The sequence below is a fragment of the Passer montanus genome, unplaced genomic scaffold (genome assembly GCF_014805655.1).
Source record: "Passer montanus isolate IOZ18808 unplaced genomic scaffold, ASM1480565v1 scaffold115, whole genome shotgun sequence".
Taxonomy (NCBI): Eukaryota; Metazoa; Chordata; class Aves; order Passeriformes; family Passeridae; genus Passer; species Passer montanus.
The window spans coordinates 668,543-691,411 of record NW_024358167.1 but is presented as its reverse complement, the minus strand read 5'-3'; the positions used below and the strand labels follow the sequence as shown (position 1 = coordinate 691,411).

General features: G+C 50.2%; 1 protein-coding gene across 1 annotated transcript in view; it reads right to left on the bottom strand.

Annotated features, from left to right (window-relative positions):
• Positions 1-22,869, bottom strand: part of EPHB1 (EPH receptor B1) — a 77,853-nt gene that overhangs the window by 49,959 nt on the left and 5,025 nt on the right. The window contains exon 2 of the mRNA XM_039696900.1: positions 2,894-2,958. Coding sequence (XP_039552834.1) covers positions 2,894-2,958 — 65 coding nt within the window. The remainder of the gene's footprint in view (positions 1-2,893; positions 2,959-22,869) is intronic.

The window sequence follows — 22,869 nt, the reverse complement described above, 5'->3', positions numbered from 1 at the left end:
GCTTTCAAAGCAGGGTCCTCCTCACGCTGCCAACAAGTGCAGCAGAACATTCCCTCCCAGGCCCACCTACTCAGCTTTGCTACACTTAAGCCAAGATCACAACTCAAGGTTGCACATTGTTGTTAAGCCATGGTTACCAAACCAGCAACAAAGCCTCCCTCATCCAGCCCAGTGTTCTTCCTTCTCATCCCATGCCAGGAAAGCCCTGCAAAACCCCCTCTCTCCCCCGTGCACAAGGCATGGGGATTCACTGCCCCTTCATTACCAGACACCTTTTCAGAGCAGGAGCTGTACAATCCTCCCTGACCAAGGGGGTTGCCATTGTTTGCTGTTCCCACCTGGGCTTTACATTACAGCCCTGCCTCCAATTAAGGCCAGACAACGAGCTCTCCTCCAGCATTAGCACCAGCACCAAGGCTCCACTGTCCTCACTGCAGGAATCCTCCTCTCCATCCTCAAAAACCTCAGAGCCTAAACCTGCCAACAAACTCCGCTGCACTTCAAGGTTTTCTGCATTTAGGAATAACATGAAATGCCCTTTGAAAACCCTCAGCAGATTCCAGGGCCAGATCCTGGCACTGTCTTTGTTCATGCCTTTTGTTGAGCACTCCAGGTACCAGGCACTGGGAGCAGCAGGTCCCTGTGGCTGGAAGCTGCTGCCACTAATGCTCTAACAGCAGCAAATGCATCATTTTGATGAGATACTACTAAATAACCCACAGGGAGCTGGGGATTAAGTCAATGTTGTTCTGTGTCTCCACTGAGATTTAAAGCACGTCCATCAGGAAGAGCAGAAGCAGAGCCCACATCCTGCCACAGCCTGTCCTGGGAGAGCACAGCCCCTCCAGCCTGGCTGGCATCAGACCCCAGCATGAACACCAACAGCACTCACCCTGAGCCTGGGCCAGGTCAGTGAGCCGGGGTGAACAGCCCCTCTGGGAGCTCAGCATGCCATGGGGAGATGCCACCACCCAAAGGGACCCCAAAGGGACCCAAGTCCTGCACAGAGTCAATGCCAATGGCAACCCAGGGTCAGGAGAGGTGGCTCATCAAATCCCTGTTCCTTCAGCCCCAAGAAAGATGAGAGCAGCTTCAGAGAAGGAGCTGAGACCCAGCAGCCACCAGGAGCCTCTCATCCTGTCAGGAATAGTGTGACCAGCAGGACCAGGGCAGTGACCACCCCCTGTGCTGGGCACTGCTGGGGCACTTCCAATCCTGTGGCCAGTTCTGGACCCCTCATGACAAGAAGGACATGGAGGGGCTGGAGAGTGTCCAGGGAAGGGAACAGAGCTGGGGAAGGGGCTTGGGCACCAGGAACAGCTGAGGGAGCTGGAAAGGGGCTCAGCCTGTAGAAAAGGAGGCTCAGGGGAACCTTCTGGCTCTGCACAACTCCCTGACAGGATGGGACAGCTGGGGGGGGTTGGGCTCTGCTCTCAGGGAACAGGGACAGGACAAGGGGAAACAGCCTCAAGCTGTGCCAGGGGAGGTTTAGATTGAATGTTAGGGAAAGTTCCTTCCCAGTAAAGGGTTGTCCAGCTCTGTCACAGCTGCCCAGAGGAGTGGTGGAGTCCCCACTTCTAGAGGGATGTAAAAGCTGTCCATACAGCTTCTGCGGCACTTGGGAACAGTCAGTGGTGGCCTTGGCAGTGCTGGGTTAATGGTTGGACTTGATGGTGTGAGAGGGTTTTTCCAACCTAAAGGACTCTGTGATTCTATGATTTTAGATAAAAGACTTGGCATTTTAAATACTTTGTGGAAGATTTAATACACACTCCTGTAAAGCAGAAGCCTCCCCAGGAACTGTCAGAGGAGCGAGAATTGGATGGCTGCAGGGAGGCACAGTGGGATGCAGGGATGGGGCTGGGGAGGGGTTTTACAGAGCTGCTCTGCAGAGGGTGAGACCACCCTGCCTTACAACACGAGCTCCCCGCCTGCCTCACACAGGCTTTCAGTGACAGCAGCTGCAGGCAGCTATTTATATCCTGTCTCCATCACCTGCACGTGCCCCTCCTGCATTTTTCCAACAATTTATCTGGGCTCAGAATTTTTCCAAAGCAATGCAGTAGCGAAATACCCCAATTCAAGGGGCTCTGACATGTCTGGAGTGGATTTCATGCCTGCTGCAAGTGTGGCCCAGCTTTGGTGATGGTGTGCAAAATAATTTCTTTTCAAGACTTGGCCAAGCCGGTGACACCCAATCAAAGATGCAGCCTGGCATCCTCTCCCCTCTGGTGTCACATCCTGGAGTCCCCAGGGATGGGCCCTGCTGCTGCTCCCAGCCTGCCTGTCCCACCGTGGTGCCCATCCATCAGCTCACATCCCCTCCCACCCGCAGCTCCATCTCTCACTTTTTCTGCCAGGAGAATGTGAGTCAGGTTATTTTATGCTTCCATTCCTCAAAGGCTCATATTATATAAAAAAGATGTTTTAAGTGCCTCAGGGTGTTTGGTTCCTCATTACTTCATAAAAGTGACATTAATAGCCAAGGAAGAGCACTGCCGAGTGCAATTATGGATGATGTTCCAGGTATGAAAGCTGTTTGGAGCCTGCTAATGTTTCCTAATTATAAGCCTTTTGGCACAGGGAGAGGGAAGGCACGAGCAGGAGGATGGAGAGCAGTGATGGGGCTGAACCCTTCACGAGGAAGGAGGACAGGAAGGGAAAGAGAAATCATGGAGATGGAGACAAGCTCCATCTTCACCAAGCCCCAGGACTGGCTCGGGGAAGGATGCTCAGCCTGGCTCAGCCATGCCCTGGCACTCCACACCAGCCCTATGGGGCACTGCTGTTCCCACTGTGGCTCCTCTGGCTTCCCACCAGCATTTTACCCCTATCAACAGTGGGGTTAAAAGCATGGACTCCCCTAGACCACAAAAGGACAAGTGGAACTTACCCCTGAAGGTGGGTTGGCGGTCCAGCCCAGCTCGGCCGTTGCCGTCCGCGTATCCATCAAAGTTTCTGAGGAAACAGAAGAAAAGGAAAGTGAAGCAGTTATTCCCTAAATTTTCCATTACTTTATGAGCACAGAGATGTGGGAAAACACTCAGTTGCTTTCCCACAGCATGCACCTGACCTTTGGAGAGCTCAGGAATCAAGAGCAGCTGCCCTAATGGACTCAAGGCAGTTTTGCTTTGGGGCAAATGGGGCAGGACAGGACTCTTTGCCAGGAGTCACAGCCTGAACCCAGCTCACACTGCCAGCTCTGACCCTTCCCTGCCCAGGAAAAGAAAATACTATCACCAACACAAAAAAAACCCCTAAAAATCAAAAGATGCTGTATTTCACAGAGTCACATCATTCCCTACTTTTAAACATAAAACAAAAAACCAAAACACCAAAACACAACAAGAATAATAACGAGAGCAACACCATAAAGAAACAGATGGGGAAAACCCTCCAGGTTTTATTTATTTGTTTGCAGCAAGCAGACATGCAGATTAATTGCTTCAATTCCTGCATCCCGACCAAACAGGAGGAGATGTGCCGCTGGCAACTGGCAGAGCTGAGCATCCCCAGTCCCTCCCCTTTCCTGCGTGGTCCCAGGTACTCACAGCAGTGCCAGGAAAAGAGGTGCAACCAGAGAAATAAAGGTCAGGAAATAAAAATCAGCCCAGGAATCTGTGCTGCCGCCAGGCTGCTGCTTTTAATCTCTCCACGGCTGCTGCAGCAATCACAAGCGGGAAACAAGGCTCCAATTAATCTTCCCACCCCTCCCTTCGCCGGCCGCTCCAGGATGAGAAGCTGGAGAAGCGTGACCAGGAACTCCCCACCCTGACTCGAGTGATAAACGCTCCCAAAACCCTTCCCAGGGCTGAGCGTGGCCCCAGGACAGGGAGAGCAAGGCAGTCCAAGGCATGGAGTGAAAAGGAGCTGGGAGCTGGAAAAGCTTCTGCACCCCAAACAGGTCCCAGGATGCTGCAGTGGCACTGCCAGGGGTGTTCAAAGCCCACAGACCCCCTGCTTTGCACGGTGCCAGGCTGCTCCTGCTCACAGTGCCCTCAGAGAGGAGATGTTTCATTCCAGCTCCACTGGGGAAACGGAAAAGAGTGGTGACCTTCACCCATCACACGTCACTTCATAGTTTTGGTCATTTTCCACTTGGCAGAAGGCAGCTAAAAATGAAGTAGCCCAGCTGCAATTCCTCTCCAGCCTTGAATTATGGAATCCAGGAATGATTTGGTTTGGAAAGAACCTTAAAGCTCATCCAGTTCCACCCCTTGCCATGGGCAGGGACACCTTCCACTAGCCCAGGTTGCTCCAAGCCCCATCCAGCCTGGCCTTGGACGCTTCCAGGGATCCAGGGGCAGCCACAGCTGCTCTGGGAAGCTGTGCCAGGGCCTCATCACCCTCACAGGGAAGGATTTCTTCCCAACATCCCATCTAACCCTGTCCTCTGGCAGTGGGAAGCCATTCCCCCTTGTCCTGTCACTCCAGGCCCTTGTCAAAATGGGGCCAGGGGCTTGTGCTCCAGACCTCCAGCAAGTTTCTACTCTCACCACCCTTCACCTTCCCACCACCTCCACGCCTTCCTTGCCTTCCAAACAGTCCAGCCCCTAATTAAACAGCCATTAATCCTTGCAACAGCCCTTCAAATGAGCAGGAAGATGTGTACAGGCATATAAATGGATGTGGAGCTGGAAACCACAGGCCATGCAAACATCTCCTGCCAGTGGGCTGCATGGCAAGGGATGATCTGAGAGCCCCTAAAACACTTGGTGTTCTTCCCCAAAGCAAACAGGGTGTCCTTGTGCCACGCAGGGGAAACTGAGGCAGCACAGAAGAGGGAGACACAGGCACCAGGGCCAGGCTGGGACCCAGGCTGGCTCATCCACCCTCTGCGATAAATAAGGACAGGCTCCTTTACAGGAAGAGCACTTCTTCCAAAGGTTTATTCAGAAAGGCTTTTCACTCCATCATCTCCCTTCCTGTGGCACACACAGGGAGTGTTTAACTGTTTCCTTCCCCGGCTTTGACAGAGGAATGTACTTTTGATGAAGCACAGCCGCCCTGCGCGACGGCAGCACGCGAGGAGCAGCTCTGCCCCGAGATGATCCTCACCAGGACCCTCCCAAAGCCTCACCCCTTCCCTCCTCCTGAGCTCCTCCACACTCGGGAAGGAAAGCAGGAAGGCACAGCAGCAATGCTGAGGAAGACCTCAAAATAACTAAGTAAATAGAGAAATTAATTAACAATAAACGAACAAATGGAAATAAACCACAGAAAAGTTTTCACTTTGGATGTTTCTGGAGACCCTGGGTGATTCTGTGGCCAGGGAGGTCACATTCAACAAGTTTTCACCACAGATACAGAGCTTGTGCAAAATGTGGAATATAAAAAATTTTCTTAAGAAAGGATGCTCACTAATGTTTGATGTTTATAGCTTTCAAGCCGAATCAACAGGAAAGGAGTTTTAATCTGTGGAACAGCAGCTCACAAGCTCTGAGTGATGCCCAGGTGCTGGGAAGAGAAATCCTTTTTGGTAGAATTGCCTTGCTAAGGTCTAGGGCTCTGCAGGTTTCAATGATCTCAGTCCCAGGGAGGGCTGACAATACTTGGGAAGGATGTGTGTGAGTGCCACTGAGAGTGGGCACACAGAATGCAGAACTTAGAGGCCACAAGGACATTTGGCAGAACCCTCAAAATAAGGAAGAAACTGATAAAGCCAACCCAGCAATTGTGCTGCAATCAGCTCTGCTGGGTAAAAGGCAATTCCATCAGGGGCAGGTCATGACCAACGACTCACAGACCACTGACCCAAAAGAAGAGAAAGACTGATCACATGGACTAATTAGCATGAGAAACAAGATAGTCATTAACCAATAGAAGATAGAATATTAATTAATAAGAGAATATTGTAGCCAATAAATGCTAATTCTTTTGATTGCTAAATTGTATAAATAGTAAAAAGTTTTGACAGTTGGAGTGCTTGAACACCACCAAGCACCTAGGCTTGGGCAACTCTGAAATAAATAATCAATGTCTCTCTCAGGTGTGTAATTATTGGCTTGCTGCATACTGGATTCCATTTTTGTGAACAACATTTGCACTTCCAAGGGTCCATGTTTCCAAAGCAATTCACAAAGCAAAGAAAAAAGTGGGCTGAGAGCCTGACCCCCTATAGACCATCTCCTGCACAGATGCTGTCCTATCTACCAAGGGCACTGCCACAGACAAGATCCATGAACTGGCAAAATGGTTAATTTGGGAGTGTTTTGTTAAATACAGTAAGATGGTTAAATCCCCCTTCGAGTTCAAATTCCTGCCGAGTTCACCCAGCCCTGTGACTGCAGAGGCACTGGCATCAGAAGGACGTGGCTCAGCAACTTCCTATTGACCTCTCCTATTTCCTCTTGGAGGAAACCTTGGCTTTTACTTCATTTTCTGGGATGAAAAAGTGACACTGTGACCTTGGTGGGGCACTTATGGCCAGGCTGCTCGGGGCTGTGGCTGCTGAGCACCCTCCTGCAACAGGAGAGGGTTCACAGATCCCAAATCCTCGTAGAGAAATGGGGAACAAGACAGAGATCCCAGCACCCACATGTGCAAAATATCCCTGTAGGCTGGGGGACACAGGATCCACCCCCCACCTACCCATCACTTGGGACTGGGCAAGGGGGACAGGCAGGGAATGCTGCTAATGAGGGGATTAGTGCAGATCAGTGCCTGAGCAGCCCTAATGAGTAGAGAAGCCACATGGACACCTTGCACCTCCCATCCCACCTGCCTCGCCCTTCCATGAGGACCAGTCCTCGTTAATTGGCACGGGGTATTAATTAAACCCCCAGAGGAACATCCTTTCCCTGCACCTCTGACATAGCACAGCACCATTGGCCACGTTGGGTGAACCGTGTCACCTGGATCCAGCAGTCCCACCATGCCAAGCTCCGTGCCCAAGACACTGCCAGCCCCTCCCCTGCCCCAGGCTCGCTCCCCCAGCACTTCCCTCCACACCTGCCCACCTGCACGTGGGCACAGCAGGCACCTGGGGATGCTCTGTCATCAGGAGAGAGCTCAGTAAGTTTTCTGGGAGAAGTCTCCGGGATTGGAGGCTCCGCTGGCCTGGCTGTGACAGCCCAAGCCCTCATTAGGGAGAGAGGAGCTCTGCTACCGAGAGCTGAGCTCTCTTGGAGTGAAGAATCTTCAGCTGTATACAGTAGATTTTCTTTAATGGACACATTACTTTAAACTAAGCCTTCGCCATCTGTTCCAGTCCCTAATTATCAATACAAAAACAAACGTCTACTCACAATTACACTCGTAACAAGTAAAGATGCCAGCAATTAGAATGCACCAGCTTCCCTGTACCGAGCAGCGCATCCATCTGGGATGGCACTCCATGATCCAGGCAGGGAGGGCTCGCTGCTGTCCCAGGCTCCCCACACCCTCCTGGGCAAACCTGGTCAGAGATGATGCCTGCGGCAGGATGAGCTGCGCCTCAGAGGAGTGAAGGATGGGCTGGCATCCTTCCAACAGCAAGGAAAAAATAAGTTATTTGGGCGAGAATAGCCTTCATCTCGCACCAGCTGATGCCGTCTTGCCAACCGCTCTTCCCGCAGGATTGAAGCCTCTTCCAGAAAAACCTTCCTGAACTGTCCAAAATGAACAGAACTTCTTTCCCAAAACGCCCAGCCTGAAACCCGTATTTCAGACCTCAGGTTCTTGCTGATCATGCCATGAGAAGGTGTCACTTTTCCCTAGAAGGGGGCAGGGTCTGGCTGCAGGCAGACGCACAAAGGGACAGGGCCAACCCAAACTAGCCCAACCTGATCAAGCTTTGACGCTGCTATCTGGAAAGAAAGAGATACAACAACAAATTTTCTGCTCAGGGAGGCCACAAAGACACTTCTACAAGTGCATCACTCCTCAATAACTGCCTCGGGTCCCTCTCCCGAAGCAAGGAACAGCAGCTCCCTCCCTCCTGCAAGAAGATAACGGCAGGAGCCAGCCTAAGGCACTCGAAAGCAAATGCTTGGGCATATGTAGAGAGACACAGGCTTGTCTAAGACAACCAAGAGGAAAAAGATAGAAATTAAGCAAAATAAGGAGAGAGGAGGCTTGATAACAACAGATGGGGAGAGGGAGATTTGGAAAGTATGCCAGCTGCTGGAAACAAGCCCCCCAAGATACGTGGGGAGCAGGGAGGTGGGTGCTGATAGCTGAGCCTTTGGAGGGAAGGGAGATGGGAGGGCTGGGCACACAGGGCTCGGGTCTGGGGGGCAGAGGATGCTCCACAGGTGGGATCCTCAGAGACTCACCCGAGGTGCCTCCGTAAGTGTCAGTGGGGTCAGCACAAAATCCAGCCCCAGAGCACATCCCTGGGCACACCCAGCCCCACAGCGTGGTCTTCTGAAGGGGAACAATAGCAAGACTTCTTTTCCATAAGGAAAGCACTATATTTTCCCCTCTATTTCACGCTCATAAATGCCAAGCTTGCTTCCTACCTCTTCCTACCCTTCCGAGAGCTTCAGCAAAATCAGCCCAAGGCGAACGCACAGCTTGGGAAGCTTCTGTCCAAGTTTGGTGACATTACCAGGGAAAGGGAATGACAGGGAAACAGCGCCAAGGCGCTTTATTCTCAAGCCTGGTGCTAAATAACATTAACTGCCATGCTATCACAAGCTCTGCCTTCCCAGGGCTGCCGTGACTTCAAGCCATGTCCACGTGCAGGTGGCACCACAGCTTCCATCATCACCACTCCATACACTCGTGGTGTGCATCACACCTCTCCATGCCACTGGAAGGAAAGTCCCACAGGTGCTGGCAGAATAATCAGAATTTAATTCTCACTGTTCCTATAGGTTAATTTATCCTCCACTCCACTCTGGTGAGGTCTCACCTGCAGCACTGTGTCCAGCTCTGGAAGGATATGGGGCTGCTGGAGGGGATCCAGAGGAAGCCAAGAAGATACCTAGAGGGATGGAGCAGCTCTGCTATGAGTTAAGGCTGAGAGAATTGGGATTGTTCAGCCTGGAGAAGAGAAGATTCTCATATATTGGTGCTTCAGTAAATAAAGGGGCTCCAAGAGAGCTGAAGAGAAACTGTGGAGAAGGACATGCAGTTACAGGACAAGGAGGAATAGCTTCCCACTGAACCAGAGTATATTTATGTTGGATATTGGGAAGAAATTCTTCCCTGTGAGGGAGATGAGGCCCCAGCACATGTTGCCCAGAGCAGCTGTGGCTGCCCCTGGATCCCTGGAAGTGTCCAAGGCCAGGCTGGAGCAACCTGGATAGGGGAAGGTATCCCTGCCCATGACAGGGGGTGGAACAATAGGAGCTTTAAGATCTTTTCAACCCAAATCATTCTGGGATTCTGTGATTCTATGAAAGCATTCAAGTATACACCAGGAGTAATTGCCTGAATAATTCCAGGTTCCTCTCTATGACCACACTTCTAACCACAAGTCCAGGGTTGCCTGTACAAGTTTTTAATATATCCTGAAATTTAGACTAAGCTGGGAAAAAGCAGGAGGACAAAATCCACACAGCTCTGCCACAGGGATGAAGGCAGTGAGCTGCTGGAGGCACATCCCACCCAAAATGTCCCTTCTGCTGGGGGATTCCCCATTTGGTTCCTGCTTGGAACTGCGAGGGGAGCGCTGCCATGCCAGAGCCAGCACAGCTCCTGCACAGCAGGAATGCTGTAGCACCTCCCAGATGGTTTAATTACAGCACTGGAGTGGCAGCAAAGGTACGAGCAGGATCAGCCTCCCCCCTCCAACAAGAGCTGCTGCTCTTCACAGCTTCCTGAGAGCACTGACTTCCCCAAGCCGCTTCCAGCATCTCTGCGCTTTCAATCAAAAATATTACAGCAACAACTAATTACGTCCCATCATTCCCAGGGCTCTCTGCCTTTAATGGTGCATTTTGCTGCTACAGAACGACGGTGGAACGGCTCTGGAAGTGCATAACGAGCTCTCCCCATCAATCTCCCGCGGGTTCGTTATGAAGGATTACCCACCGAGTAACAAACCCCGCCACGCACGGGGAGGATGCGCTAAACAACAACAAGTCAACACAAAATATTGCCTTCCTGTATTTTAAGGGTCTGGGCAAACCTCTCAGGAGAGAGGAGCAGCTGAGCCTGCTCCGCAAAGACATCCCAGCCATTGCCAGCGTGAGGAGATCTGTGGTGGTGGCCAAAAAACCCCTCGCATCCAGCTGGAAAGGGAAGGAATTTCTATATATCAGGCGAGAAGGAGTGCGCTGTGTCAATTTGTGATGGGATGCATTAAGCTGTGGCTGCACAGCACAGTCCTGGCCTCCTCCGGGATCCCCCGTCAATGCCATGGATTTCAGCGAGCAACGAAGATGCATCGCAGCAGGGCCGGCGATAACTTAATGAAGCTCAGATTTGGGGGTGTTTGCTCAGCAACTACAGAACAACTTTATCAATAAAGCGCTGCCTGCTGCGCCGCGGGATGAAACGCTCTAATTGCAAGTGGCAAACACTCCCCACATCAGGATACGCTAAATTGAAATATGCTGGTTGATGTGCCTGAAAGCACCCAATCAAATACCTGCTTCCATTTTTGCAAGCACCCGTGCATTCATACACATGCACGGCAAGAGAAAAACCCAAACCAAAACCCCAGCCTAAAAAAGTTCAGGAGGTGATGCAAAGTCAGGACTGTATGAACCAAGTCCTGCTTGCAACTCTCGCTCCACCTCCAGCCCCAGCATCTCCCCTCGGTTTCCAGGCTCCAAAGGGACTTGACCCAGCGTGGGTACGTGATGTTGGACAAGCTCAGATGAAGCCATACAATCCATTTATCATAATCCTACCGAGGAGAGAGACAGTAAATCAAAGAGACAACCTGCCTGCAAATAAATTACTGAGCGGGGGGAGAGGGGGAGAGGGATAGAGAGGAAGAGAGAGAGAACTGCAGAGGGAGAGATAAGGGAAAGGGAAGGAAATGACAGAGAATTACCCAAAAATGCACACATCACAGGAAAAAAACAAACAAAGGGGACCAAATCAAATGGAAAGATAAGAGAAAAAAGATAGGGCTTTCAATACCTTTTGTTTTCTAAATTGCAAAGCTATTGTAGAAAATTTGGAAACAAGTTTTCAACTATCAGGAACTAATTTGCTCCTGTCGTGACAGAATCGGTTGCTGATATCATACTTGTTATAATTGCACACAGGCCCTGGATACCCAAAATCCATATGCACAGGTCACCGTCCATCCATCATCATTTACAGTCTGGCAACTCAAAGTCAAGCAGCAGCAAGGGCTGAGAGAGCACTTTAATGAACACCCTGGCCCCCCCAAGACAGACCCAGCCACACCAAGGGCCCATTCAGGGCAGGCAGATGATGCAGTTGACTTTCAGGAGAACACTTTCCAGAACAATGTCACTATGCATCTAAATCCCCATCCCTGCTTTCTCGAGGCTGGGCTGCCAGCAAACCTCTCCGAACGCCGCAGCCCGCCCCAGAAATCACCATATGTCAGGCTTGGCATGCAACTCACTCCATCCTCCACAAGATGTGGAAGAGGAACTCAGCCAACCAGGGATGGGCAAAGACTCTCCCAGAAACCTTAACCTCCCAGAATCTTTGTGAGACTACATCAGAGGAGGTCCAGCTAAGTGGTGGAGAAGGTCTGGTTTGAAGGAAAGATCACTTAGGTTGGGCAGAGCACCCATCTGCTCTTCAGTATCCATGAGGTCAGCCCTCAGAAGCACAGGGCAAAGCAGATGAAGGCTGAAGGTCAGGTGTCTAAGGATACTCTGTCCCTTGTCCATGTAGTCAGGTGGTTCCAGCACAGGCTGGGCACAGGGGCCTCACATCACTGGGCTCTCTGGGTGGAGACCAGCTGGCTTGGACACCCATTTCACTAGCTGAGAGAACAAGGAGGAACCAGAGCCCCAACCCATCATACATCCTAGGGGAGCACCGAGTCTTGAGAATAATCCAAACATTGTTGGGTAATAAGGCCAACAACTTCCTGTTTTCCACTACTTTTCCATAGCTCACATCCTGGTCAGCATCCAGTTACCCACATGGGCTGCATGTGGTGTGCTCCAGCCAGGCTCAGTGGAAGCAAGTGAGCTCATGCAATAAGGACATTCTGCCAGGAGCTCCCCTCTTGGGAAAAAGGAATTTCACCACACTATCAGAGAGCAAGGAACTCCAAAAAGAGATAATAAATAATAAATACAAGCAGCATGTGAGATTTTGCAGACAAGGGCCATTTGAAGCCTAATGAGTTCTGTGGAAGTGGGCTCCTTATCAGCTGGGATTCCCCTGGAAATGAGAGCCTCTAAATACAGAATTAGTCATCTGAGAAGACAGAACTGCCATAAACATCAATAGCATCTGCAATTACACGTGCTAGGATGAATTACAAGGGTACACAGTCTTCATGCCTGGATCCACGGGACCCGTGGGATTGCAGGGGATCTCCCAAGCAGCGGGCTCACATATGTCTTACAGGGGCACATGCTTGACTCCAAAGCCAACTTCCAATGCTGGAGTACAGTGGGTTCACTGAGCTTTGGCAAACTCATGTGCCAGACCTGTCCCCGTCTTTCCCCACAGCTCTCCTTCCCCGCTGGATTTATTTTGCCTTACTCCAGGGTGGCACCGCCTGTGAGGAAAACTAAAAATCAAAACATTTATCCTGCGTTTCCCTACACGCCTTTAGCACATCTTTAGAGATTCAGGATGAGTCACTGTCTTGGACCATGTTCTCCAGAAAAGCTTCACATTTGCTACAAAACCAGGAGCCCTGAATCTGAAATGCCAGCCCTGCTGTCAGAGAGCCCTTGCGCCCAGAGCTGCACCTGGCACCGTCCAGCTCCTATTTACTAGATCTTATTTTAAAATGTCACAGGGATTCTGTGTGAGCCACAAACATGACAGACTGCTCAGAGCAAGCACTGCCAGGGGATTCAAGCTTAGCCCGAGCACAACTGTTCCCAGCGCAGCCAAGGGCTTGGTGCTCCCCCAGTCACCAAAACTTTTCACCCCAGCACAGACCAGCTGCAGCCACACTGATCCTCTATTTTTTGACACAGCTTCTGACGCATACTAAAGCCTTCTGGGGGGCCAGCCAAAAATTTCACGAGTAAGTAAGAACTAAAAACTAGCATTTCTGGTCCACCCATGCACAGGGGATCTCACGGAGGAGAAGAGGGAAAGCAGCAGGGCGAGAGTGGAATCGCTCCGGCTGCGCTGGAGGTGAGGAGCGATCCGCAGCTGCGGGAGCAGAGCCGTCAAGGGGAGGAGGTGGAAATATTGAACCTCAAAGGGAGCAAGCTGCAAAAGCGCCGCGCCGGCCGTGCCGAGCATCGTCTCTCCTGCTTCTGCACCATATGGAGTCAGCTCGGAGTGCAAACGAGGCAAAGAGCAATAAATCTGTGCCACCACAGCAGCACACGGCTGCGGCAGCACGGGGAAGCCTCTGTCAGGACACGGGTGGGATGGGGGAAGGCTCTGCCTGCATCCCTGTCTTGGTGGAGAAGCCCATCACCCACTCAGTCCTCCCCACCATCAAAAAGGGACGTGGCAAAGCCACCCGGTCCATTGGAAAGGGCAGAGCACCCCATCAGCAGACTCAGCTGGGTTCTTTGCTCTGGCTCCACATACAAATGCCCTGGAATTCTCAAAATGTGCTGGAAACTCGTCCTGGGCTCTCCCAGCCTTGCCTTTTTTTTTTTTTTTTTCTTCTTGTCCACTTTTAGATTTAGACAAAACAAGCAGCAGCCAGGATCTGTAACCATCCTGCAACCTATCCAAAAAGCTTTCCTATCAGTCTGAGCCACCTTTAGGTATGTACACACACCGCTGGTCTGGTGAGTGTTTGCCGAGATTTCCAAACACCCATTCACACAAGGCCAGTGGGGCTGGGTTAAATCCTTGCCCAAATTCACCAACAATGATGAGCAACTGTGATCACCTTGGAAGATGCTCTTCATCAACAGGGGCTCAAGACCCTTTGCTGTAAGCTCATGGTGCATCATCCAAATGGTGCCGGAAGCAGTGGGCAAACAGCTGCCTGCTCCCCAGCCTGTGCCAGCACAGAGCCAGCACCAGGGATCCCCTCATTCCAGGAGCCTCTTCTGTGAGAAGGGAAGAAACACGAGCACTACTCTAAGTCAAGCTTAAATCACAGGATTTTGTTCAGCGCCATTCTTAGGCTGAGCTTATCCTGCAAGCTGCAGTGCCCAGCTGAGCTGCTGCACAGCCACAGCTCCCACGGGCCCTGGGGGTGAGGAAGGGGAGGAGGAAGAGGAGGATGCTGGCAGGAGATGCCACTTGGCAGCCAGCCTTCCTGGCACACCCCTGCCTCCAGCCCCAGCGCCTGCGCAAGCTGGGAAAAGGCTCCAGCATGAGGACGGCCATCTGCGTGCCGGGAGCCGCGCCAAAGCGGGTTCAGGGATTATTTTTTCCCCTCCTCCTCAGGACAGTCTCCTTCCCAAATGCTGACTTTACACATGGGTGACACCTCACCAAAAAACCTGAGCACAATTGCAGGAGGTAACCAAGGAGAAGTCCCCCAGTCAGCCAGCACAGTCACTGACCAAAGCCCAGGAGGTGCCTGCGACCCGCTGCAGGTGAGGGATGGTCCCGGCACAACCAGAACAGCTCCATTTCATGCAACACCAGCTCTGCTCATTTTTAAAGCATTGCTGGTTGATGATAAAGTTCCCCTGAAGCTCATCTCCATACCCACCTCTTCTCCTGATGACGGTGACCCATCCTCCCTGATTGTGGTTTCCTTGCTGAAATAAATCACTTTAAGTGCACATTGTGCTCAGGGTCTCATTACTGTTCATCATCTTCTGCGCAACAGAGCTGTCACATCCTCGCAAACTCTGTCACCTGGGCGACACAGGAGCCATTTCAGAGGGCAGGCAGGTGGGAAGAAAGTGCCCAGGGCTTGACAGGGTACCAGCTTCCCATTCCCCTCATCTGCAGTGCTTGAATAGTGGGCTCACGCCCTTCATGGCACAAAAGCTCAGGAGAACAAAAGCCAAGAAGGAGCAACATGTGTCCAAGGTGGAATCAGTGGACCAAAGCCCCAGACAGATGGTAGCAGGAGTGGCACATGCATCTTGATGGCCAAGAGGGCTTTCCTTCAGCGAATTATGCCCCTGCTAGAAAACCTCCTCCAGAAAAAGTGGAAGAAACTCTCCTCCCTCACTTTGGAGGAGAAACATCTAAAGAAGGAAAGGAGAAAGAGCCACGCGTGAGTGCAGCAAGACAGTCACCAATCCTTCTCCAGGTGGATTCTAGGCAGCACTACACTCATCTGTGATGAGCTGCCTCATCAAAAATGGGTGCTTCCAACTCCACGAGGTTGCTCCAGATCAATCCAGAACAGAAGATTGGGTCATGCTGCACACAGCAAATTAAAAGTTCTTTGCCAAAACCCCACAAGGACCCACCAGCCAACAGTAACACAAAGGCACCGTTTGCCTGTCACATCACTTTTGAAAGGCAAACAATCAGAAGGAGAGAAAGGGAATGATTAAGGCTGCTGCTAATCTTGGAGCGTCCACAAAGATGGGTCTGCTGGGTTTTTATCAAGGACAGAGTGTAAGAACCACCAGCCCCAGATGGCCAGTGGTCCTGTGAGGGCTGGGACCAGCCTGGAATGAAAGGCCAACTCCCACAGGCAGGAAGGAGCTGCTCACCCATTGCCATGCGGCCAACTCCCGCCTCCCTGTGCATCAGCACAGCTCCCTGGGGAAAGAGGCTGTTTCCCTGCCTGATGTTTGGGAGGCTGCAAAGGTTTGGGTTTCCCACCAAGTACTCGACACCTACAAAAATCCTGGAGTGCGGCTATGGAGAAGACACGCTGCTCTCACACCTTTCTCAAGTTCAACATTTGCGCTTGTCTAAAACTCTTCATCTCACTCATCTCATCACACCTTCACAGGAAAACACCTCTCACTGCTCTGGTGACCGTGGCAGGAGAAGAACCCCAGAAATGTAAGCAGGAGAAAAACCTCACAGATGAAGAAGAAGATCCCCAGAAATATAAGTAGGAGAAAAACCCCTCAGATGCAGCAGGAGAAGACCTCCAGACATGTCATCCATCACTGCCAGAAAGGATTCCCCAGGTGGTCCAGCTTTGCTCAGCTCTCCCAGCATCCCACCCCACCATCCCAGGCACCCTGCTGCAGCCTGGAGACCCCCGTGCCCCCTCCTGGCCCAGGGCACTCGCACACATGTTCGCACACGCCGGCACGGAGCGGGAGGGGAAGCCAGGCTGCAGGAATAACACAGGCACACAAACAAAAGAGCACAAGCCATTAATCTGGGTGAACCAGAGGAAATGAAATCATTATGTCTGCAGCTACAACATCCCGAGGAACAAATTTCCTGCCTGGATAATAAATGGATTCTTTTGTTTCACATTGGCCCCAACCACGTGACTCTCTTGGCCTATTCCTCATCCAAAACATCTTGCTGTATAAATACCCAGACGGGTTTGAATTTCAGCTGCTAAAAATATGTTTTAATTATAATAATATATAATAATAATAATAATAATAACAACAACAAAAAAAATCTGGATCCACAGGCTCCCCTCGCCTCCTAAACAACCTCTGAAGACTTTCCAGCAGGCAGGCAAGCAAACAAAAAGTCCCAAATTGCCAAAAACAGCTGAACAGTACAAATGCAGCCTTTAAAAAATGACTGAGGCACCTGAAAGCAGCTCCAGGTTAATGCTTGCAATAAATAATCCCTGCCAGAAAGAAAAATGATGGGTGCATGAAGATTTGAAGCATGATGGCCCAGAAGTATCTCCCAAGCACCTCCCAGCAGCAGGACGGGACCAAAGCCACACAGCATATCAATGACAGCTCCAACTTTGGGGCTTTTCTTCTGAGCCAGGTTTTCTTCTGGTGGCTCACTAGGGCTTGGGATTTATCCATTGCATGGATGGGAGGAATGCAAAATCTGGCCTCCTCTGGCTTGGCAAGGTCCTCAGCTGCAGGAGTCTCCAGGGATGCAGACCTTGAAGAGAGCTGGTGAATGACTGGTTCCAGCCGTTCCTTTAATCTGCAACTCCAGCACATCACTCACTTAAAACCATTTTTGCATCTAATTGCATATTTTGCTTCTGCTTTCAGCTTCTTTTTGCTCGCCTTCCCAGCTTCACCAACACATTGCAAGCACTGCAACAAGTTTCAAAACAAGAAGCAGTTTTGAAGCCAAACATCAAAGCGCCTTGGTGCACAAAGTCTAAATTGTTTGGATGTTTAAGACAGACCTCCACGCAGGGAAACAAGCTCAAAAATTCCCTCCAGCTAGCAGGCAGCCATGGGAAGAAGATCCAATCAGGCCCACCATGCTCAGCCACAGCTCTTACTCAGGGTTGGACTTGTTCTCCATCATCCCAAACATCCCAGCACCCAATGACATCTCTTCAATTCCACACATACACAGAAGTTTCTGCTGCATCACACCAGCAGAACCTCAATTATGTTTTCTTTTTAGGGTCATCTTTAATTCCAGTTATATTTTGGATGCTGGGGAAAGCGTCCAAGAACAGTTGCTGCCTCATTTCTGTTGCTTATCGCTGCTGCTACTTCAAGGAAGGGGAGGGGGAGAAAAAAAAGAAAGGGAAAAAAAAAAAAACAGTCCTTGGAAACTAAATATTTACACACCCACATAAACTAATCCCAGCAGATCCAAGGGTGGGAAGCCTATTTAAAAAACATCCCTAATTACTTTCCCATTTTAAAGGGAATAATCTGGCCATTAGCTCGAATGCTTTACTTAGGTAATCACTTATTTTTCAAGAGGAATAATCTGCCAGTGTGTGCACAGACAGGACAGGGGACTGAGAAGGCATTTTTATACCCTTTCCTCAGGTACAGCTGCTAACAGCCAAGTGGCACGGAGGGGTTGATGGAACCGAGGGGAGTCAGGAACTCAACACATGCCACCCTGGAACATGGACAGAGCCACCTCATGCCCTGACACCTTGACAGTCCCTGCATTGCACCACAAGGAAACTGTTGGGAAAAGGGGGATTCTCAAGGCAACATGGGAAAGAAAAATGGGAACAGACACCAAATACCTCAAAAGGCCATCAGTCCCCTCACAACGATGCTCTGGCAAATGCCCCCATCCCTCCCAGCAGTGCCAGGAGCAGGAAAAGACAGCAGGTTGATACTGCAAAACACTGATTTATCAAGAGCAGCCTTCAGTCCTTTTTTGCTGATGTATTAACAAAACATTCTCTTATCAGAAAATAAAGCGGTTTCTGCTGGAAAAAAAAATGTCAGTAAATCCAGACTTAGAGATGTATTGAAGGATTCCCAAAGCCCCCTGCAACAGCAAAGGAAAAAGCAGCAATTTGCTAATTGGCTGCTCGAGGAAAGGGCTGGAACCCTGAGGATGGGCAGAAGTTTGATTATAAGACACGCACGGTGGATCATTTAGAAAGATAAAACCGCGCTCGCTCTGCCGCAGCTAGCTATTAAAAGTGGAGAATGTTATTTCAGGTAATAAAGAGCAGGACCTGAGGACCAGCCTGGGAATTCAAATTTACAACTTGTATCAAATTCATCTGCTGTAAAACTCCACCTAGTTTATAAGTTTCTCACCAACTTCATAAAACATGTTTTATTATTATTGTTTTCTGACTCTCCTGCCTTAATAAAATTCCTCTCCCAGCCTGTGTGGGTGTTGCATTATAAACATTTGCACTTTGATTCATTCAAGACTGCAGAAAGCTTTCAAGGTAACCTATTAGGAATACTTTAAATGGTTCAAAGACATCCCAGTTTCCCCCAAATGCTGCAAAGCTTTAAAGAACAAAATAAAAAACGTGCCTTGCTGCAAACCACCTCCAAAAATCTACTGGGCTGGTGACTCAGGAGATGGGTGTGACCACACAGGCCAGCAAGGAGGGGTCCAGAGTGGGAAAACACAGGAGTTATCAGGGCACAGGGTAAGGTGGGCCCCCACCCATCCCTCCCCAAGCTCCCTCGCCAGGGATCTGGAGGGATTTATTAACAAAAGATTCTCTTGGGGATGATGTGAGTGCATCCCACTGGTAGGAGGCAGCCAGACCGCTTTTGGGGATGCTGCTGAGCAGTTCCCACTGGTGGGAGGCAGCTGGACTGTTTTCAGGGATGCTGCCAAGTGGTTCCCACTGGTGGGAGGTAGCCAGACCATCTTCCCACAAGCTAAGGAGCCGAGTGTGCGAAAGCAGGGATTTCCTCATCCCTGATCAGCCCCAGCAAGCGGAGCCCAGCGCTGGCACACAAAGCAGGGCTGGAGGGAGCGTCCTTCTCAAAGCAGCCCCTTTTCTCCTGCCTCAGGCACAGCCCACTGAAGCTGGGGAGCAGCTTTCCATGGCTTTGAGCAGGCTCTGGAGGCAGGCTCTGAGCAGCCTCCCTGCCGTGGGCACGCAGCAATAATCCACGCGCGGCACGAGAATAAAGGCTGAGTTTTGGAGGGATACTGAACACAATTTGCTCGTGCCCTTACAGCTCCCATCAGCCAGCAGACTCCTCCTCTCCTCCACCAAGGTGGCTGCAGCATCCAGGGGTCAGGGGGGCACTGCCAGCCCATGGACAGAGCTCGGGAGGGCTCGACCTGAGCTGGGTGCAAAGAAAAAGGCATTGATGGCTTTAATTCCTGCACAGCTGCTGCTTTTCTCTGCCTGACTGAGCAAGAGGGAGGTTACCTGGCACAATGCACACAGCTCAAGGAGCCACACACCCCTCCCCAGGAAACACAGTACAGAACTGATCTTCCTTTATTTCATTACACCAGAAATTACCACTTTACAGTCCATCTCTGGTCACAATAACCTCATTGTATGTGACTTCACAGTGCCTCTGTTGAGTATCTGATGGGCTCAAACATATTAGACCCCTACCAGCAATTTCAACTCAAGGAGCAGAGCACAGGCAGCAAAGGCCAGGAGATTCACCCATTTGTGTGGAGCTTCTGGAAAGCTTCAGCCAAACTCTGCAGGCTGGGGAAGAGCTCTGTGCTCCAGGTTCACTTGCAGCCAGGTCATGCCCATAATTTCCAGGACTAAATAAAAACTGCTTTAAAAATAATCACAGCAGAAGAGCAGGGATGGAGTGGCCATGTGATGAGGGCAAACACACCTATGGAGCAGCCTCTCCAGCTCCATGGGAGGAAAAGGTCCTGAACTAGTCAAACCATTACAAAAAGCACTTCTGACAGTACAATTTTGACAATTTTGTTACTTCCAAACACATTTGATTCAAATTAAAAGCAAAGCCAGCATCAAACGGAGCATTCCAAGAGCATCCCACTGGTGCTTTCTCCCTACACGTCCATCCTGTTCCTTGGGCATTTGGAAATAAGCTACAGATCTTTGGTGAAAACACCAAGGTCAGCCCCAGACGGCCTCCAGTACATGAGGCTGTCTCCCTCTCAGTTTCTCAGTTTCAGAGGGCAGGGAATGCCCAGGGCAGCCCCCCACAGCTAGCCCCATTCTCCTCCTGCTCCCCGAGGACAGTGTTTCCCTTTCAACTCTTCTGCTGATCCCCAGTTTTCCTGGGGAAGATGTAATTCACATCCCTCTGCCTGTTCCGCAGTGATTTAATGTCTTTTGAGCAAAATGCAATTATCCTCATATCAACAGGGCCCTAGTGAGGTTGATAATGAGGCGGCTCCAGCCCCGTGGCTACGGAAGTGGCTGAAGCGAGCGGAGGCCTCGAGTAATCAAAGGCCCGTCCCTGGCCTCTGATCGCTGAAAAAGAAATGAAAAACTTCCATAAAACTTCAAACGCAGCCCTGCCCTGCTCCATCCCTCCACCCGTGGTGTGGTTTTAGCAGCAGGAGACAAGTGACCAGCAGCAGCTCCGGGTACCCCCCGGTTCATCACAGCCAGCTGCATTTTGGGTGTCACCTGCCAGGTCACCCACAGCAGAGAGAGAGAGCACAGGGACATCGACCTGCTGCACAAAGCAGGCACAGCAGCCCTGTTTGCCCAGGTTTTGGGGCTCAAGGAGAAGCAGCCCCCACCCTGAGCTGAAGGTGACTTGCCCAGGGCACACAAAAAAAAGGAATCACCCTGCTCTGCCCTTCAAACAGGAAGAAAATGGAGAAAGGGAGGGAAAGATGTGCACGTGCAACAGGTCTTGGGCTTTGCAGGACTTCAGAGCTTCCTGGGAGACAGCAGAGCAAGGAGCAGGGAACATCCAGTGGGCTACGCTGCCCATCCTCTCATAAAAATAATATATAGTCAGGCAAAGACACCAAAACCCAGCTGTGCTTGGAGCAATCCAAGGAAAATGCTGGTTGGGTCTGAATTATCCAAAGCTTGGTTCCCAGTTGCTGCTGGGATCGGGCACATTGGGTACCAGTGCATTGGAGAGGCAGGTGGGATGAGAGAAGGGCTTTTGAGGAGAGAGCATCACAAAACAATCCTTTGAAGTTGTGATGAAACTCCCATTAAGGATGGCAGGAAACAGCCTGGAAGTGAGGATTTCCACAGCCTCTTACCTATTCCCACCCCCCACTTTTACTCAATGCATAACAAATTAAAGCTTCATCAGCTCCAGCCACCAGTAACCCTGACTGGATGCCTCCCCAGATAATAAACATTTCCTTCACTAAATAATGAGAACATACCTGAGGCTCTACTGATGCCTAATTACTTGGCCTGGATACTTCAAAATTTTAAATAAATAAATAAACAAAATCCTAGAATCTGAGAATGGTTTGTGTTGGGAGAGACATTAAAGATCATCTTGCTCTAACCCCTTGCTATGGGCAGGAACAACCTCCACTAGATCTCAGTAATAACCTAAATAACCTTAATACTGTTAAAAATCACCAAGATTAACTTAATACAATTTTTTTTCTCCCCCCATCCAGAAAAACCTTGAAAGGACTCATCCTGCTTATTAAGGGGAATGACTGAGAAGAGGAAAAAAGGCAAATTAACACTCATCAATTAACTAAAACCAATCTTAACCCTCACCTCCTCCAAACGACTGCTTTCCATGACCATCCATTGTGACATAAGTGCACAATATGGAGATGTCAACTATGGGATGCTCTGGGACTCCCTTCCTCCCAAACCAAGACCATCCCTGGTTTAAGTTGGAAGAAGTGAGGCTGAAGGACACTCATCTTCCTTGTCCAGGGCTCAGCACAAGCCCCTTCCCCTTTGAACTGCTGCCTCTGTGATTTTTCACTGCGGGGCTCCCAGCAGGAACTTATTAAAGCCAGACCAAAGCACGTCTTGCTTTAATAGTAATTAGGTCACCCTGGGTTGTGGGCTTAGCAGGCAAAACTATAATTATTTAGAAACATCAAGTTTAAATGCCAAAGATTCTTAATGGAGCTGAGCTAATTAACCAATTTCAACTAAGTAACTGATTAGCTTAAAAAGAAAAAAAAGATAAATCAATGATCATAGACAACAACATTTTCCTTTAACAGCCTTTCTTGCAGCAATCCTCAATTGCACAAACTGAGCCCAACAACCCCTGCTAACCAAATATTATTGTAATTAAATATTCAACAGAAAGCCTCTTCAATTATTCAAAAGACTGATAACACTTGGTTATAATTGGGGTGGTGGGAGAGGTTTCCAGAAGCAGGGATTGCGCTGACGCAAACCCACGGGTCGTGGCATCAGCACAGGGCACCCCTCCCGTGCCTGGACCCAACCTGGGAGCAGACGGATGCTCTCCAGCCCCGAGGTGAAAAAACAGACCAGATGGTGCACAGGCTTTCTGGATTCCTGCTATTAGACCAGAAATTTAGGGGACTAATGGCCAGTTTCCAGGTTTCACACCGTTTTCCAATGGTAGCGTTATTCCCCTGACAGAGGGCTGGGATGAAAAGCAGGCCCTGGTGTATCATTATAATTCACTAAGCAGCATTACCATAGGAAATTAC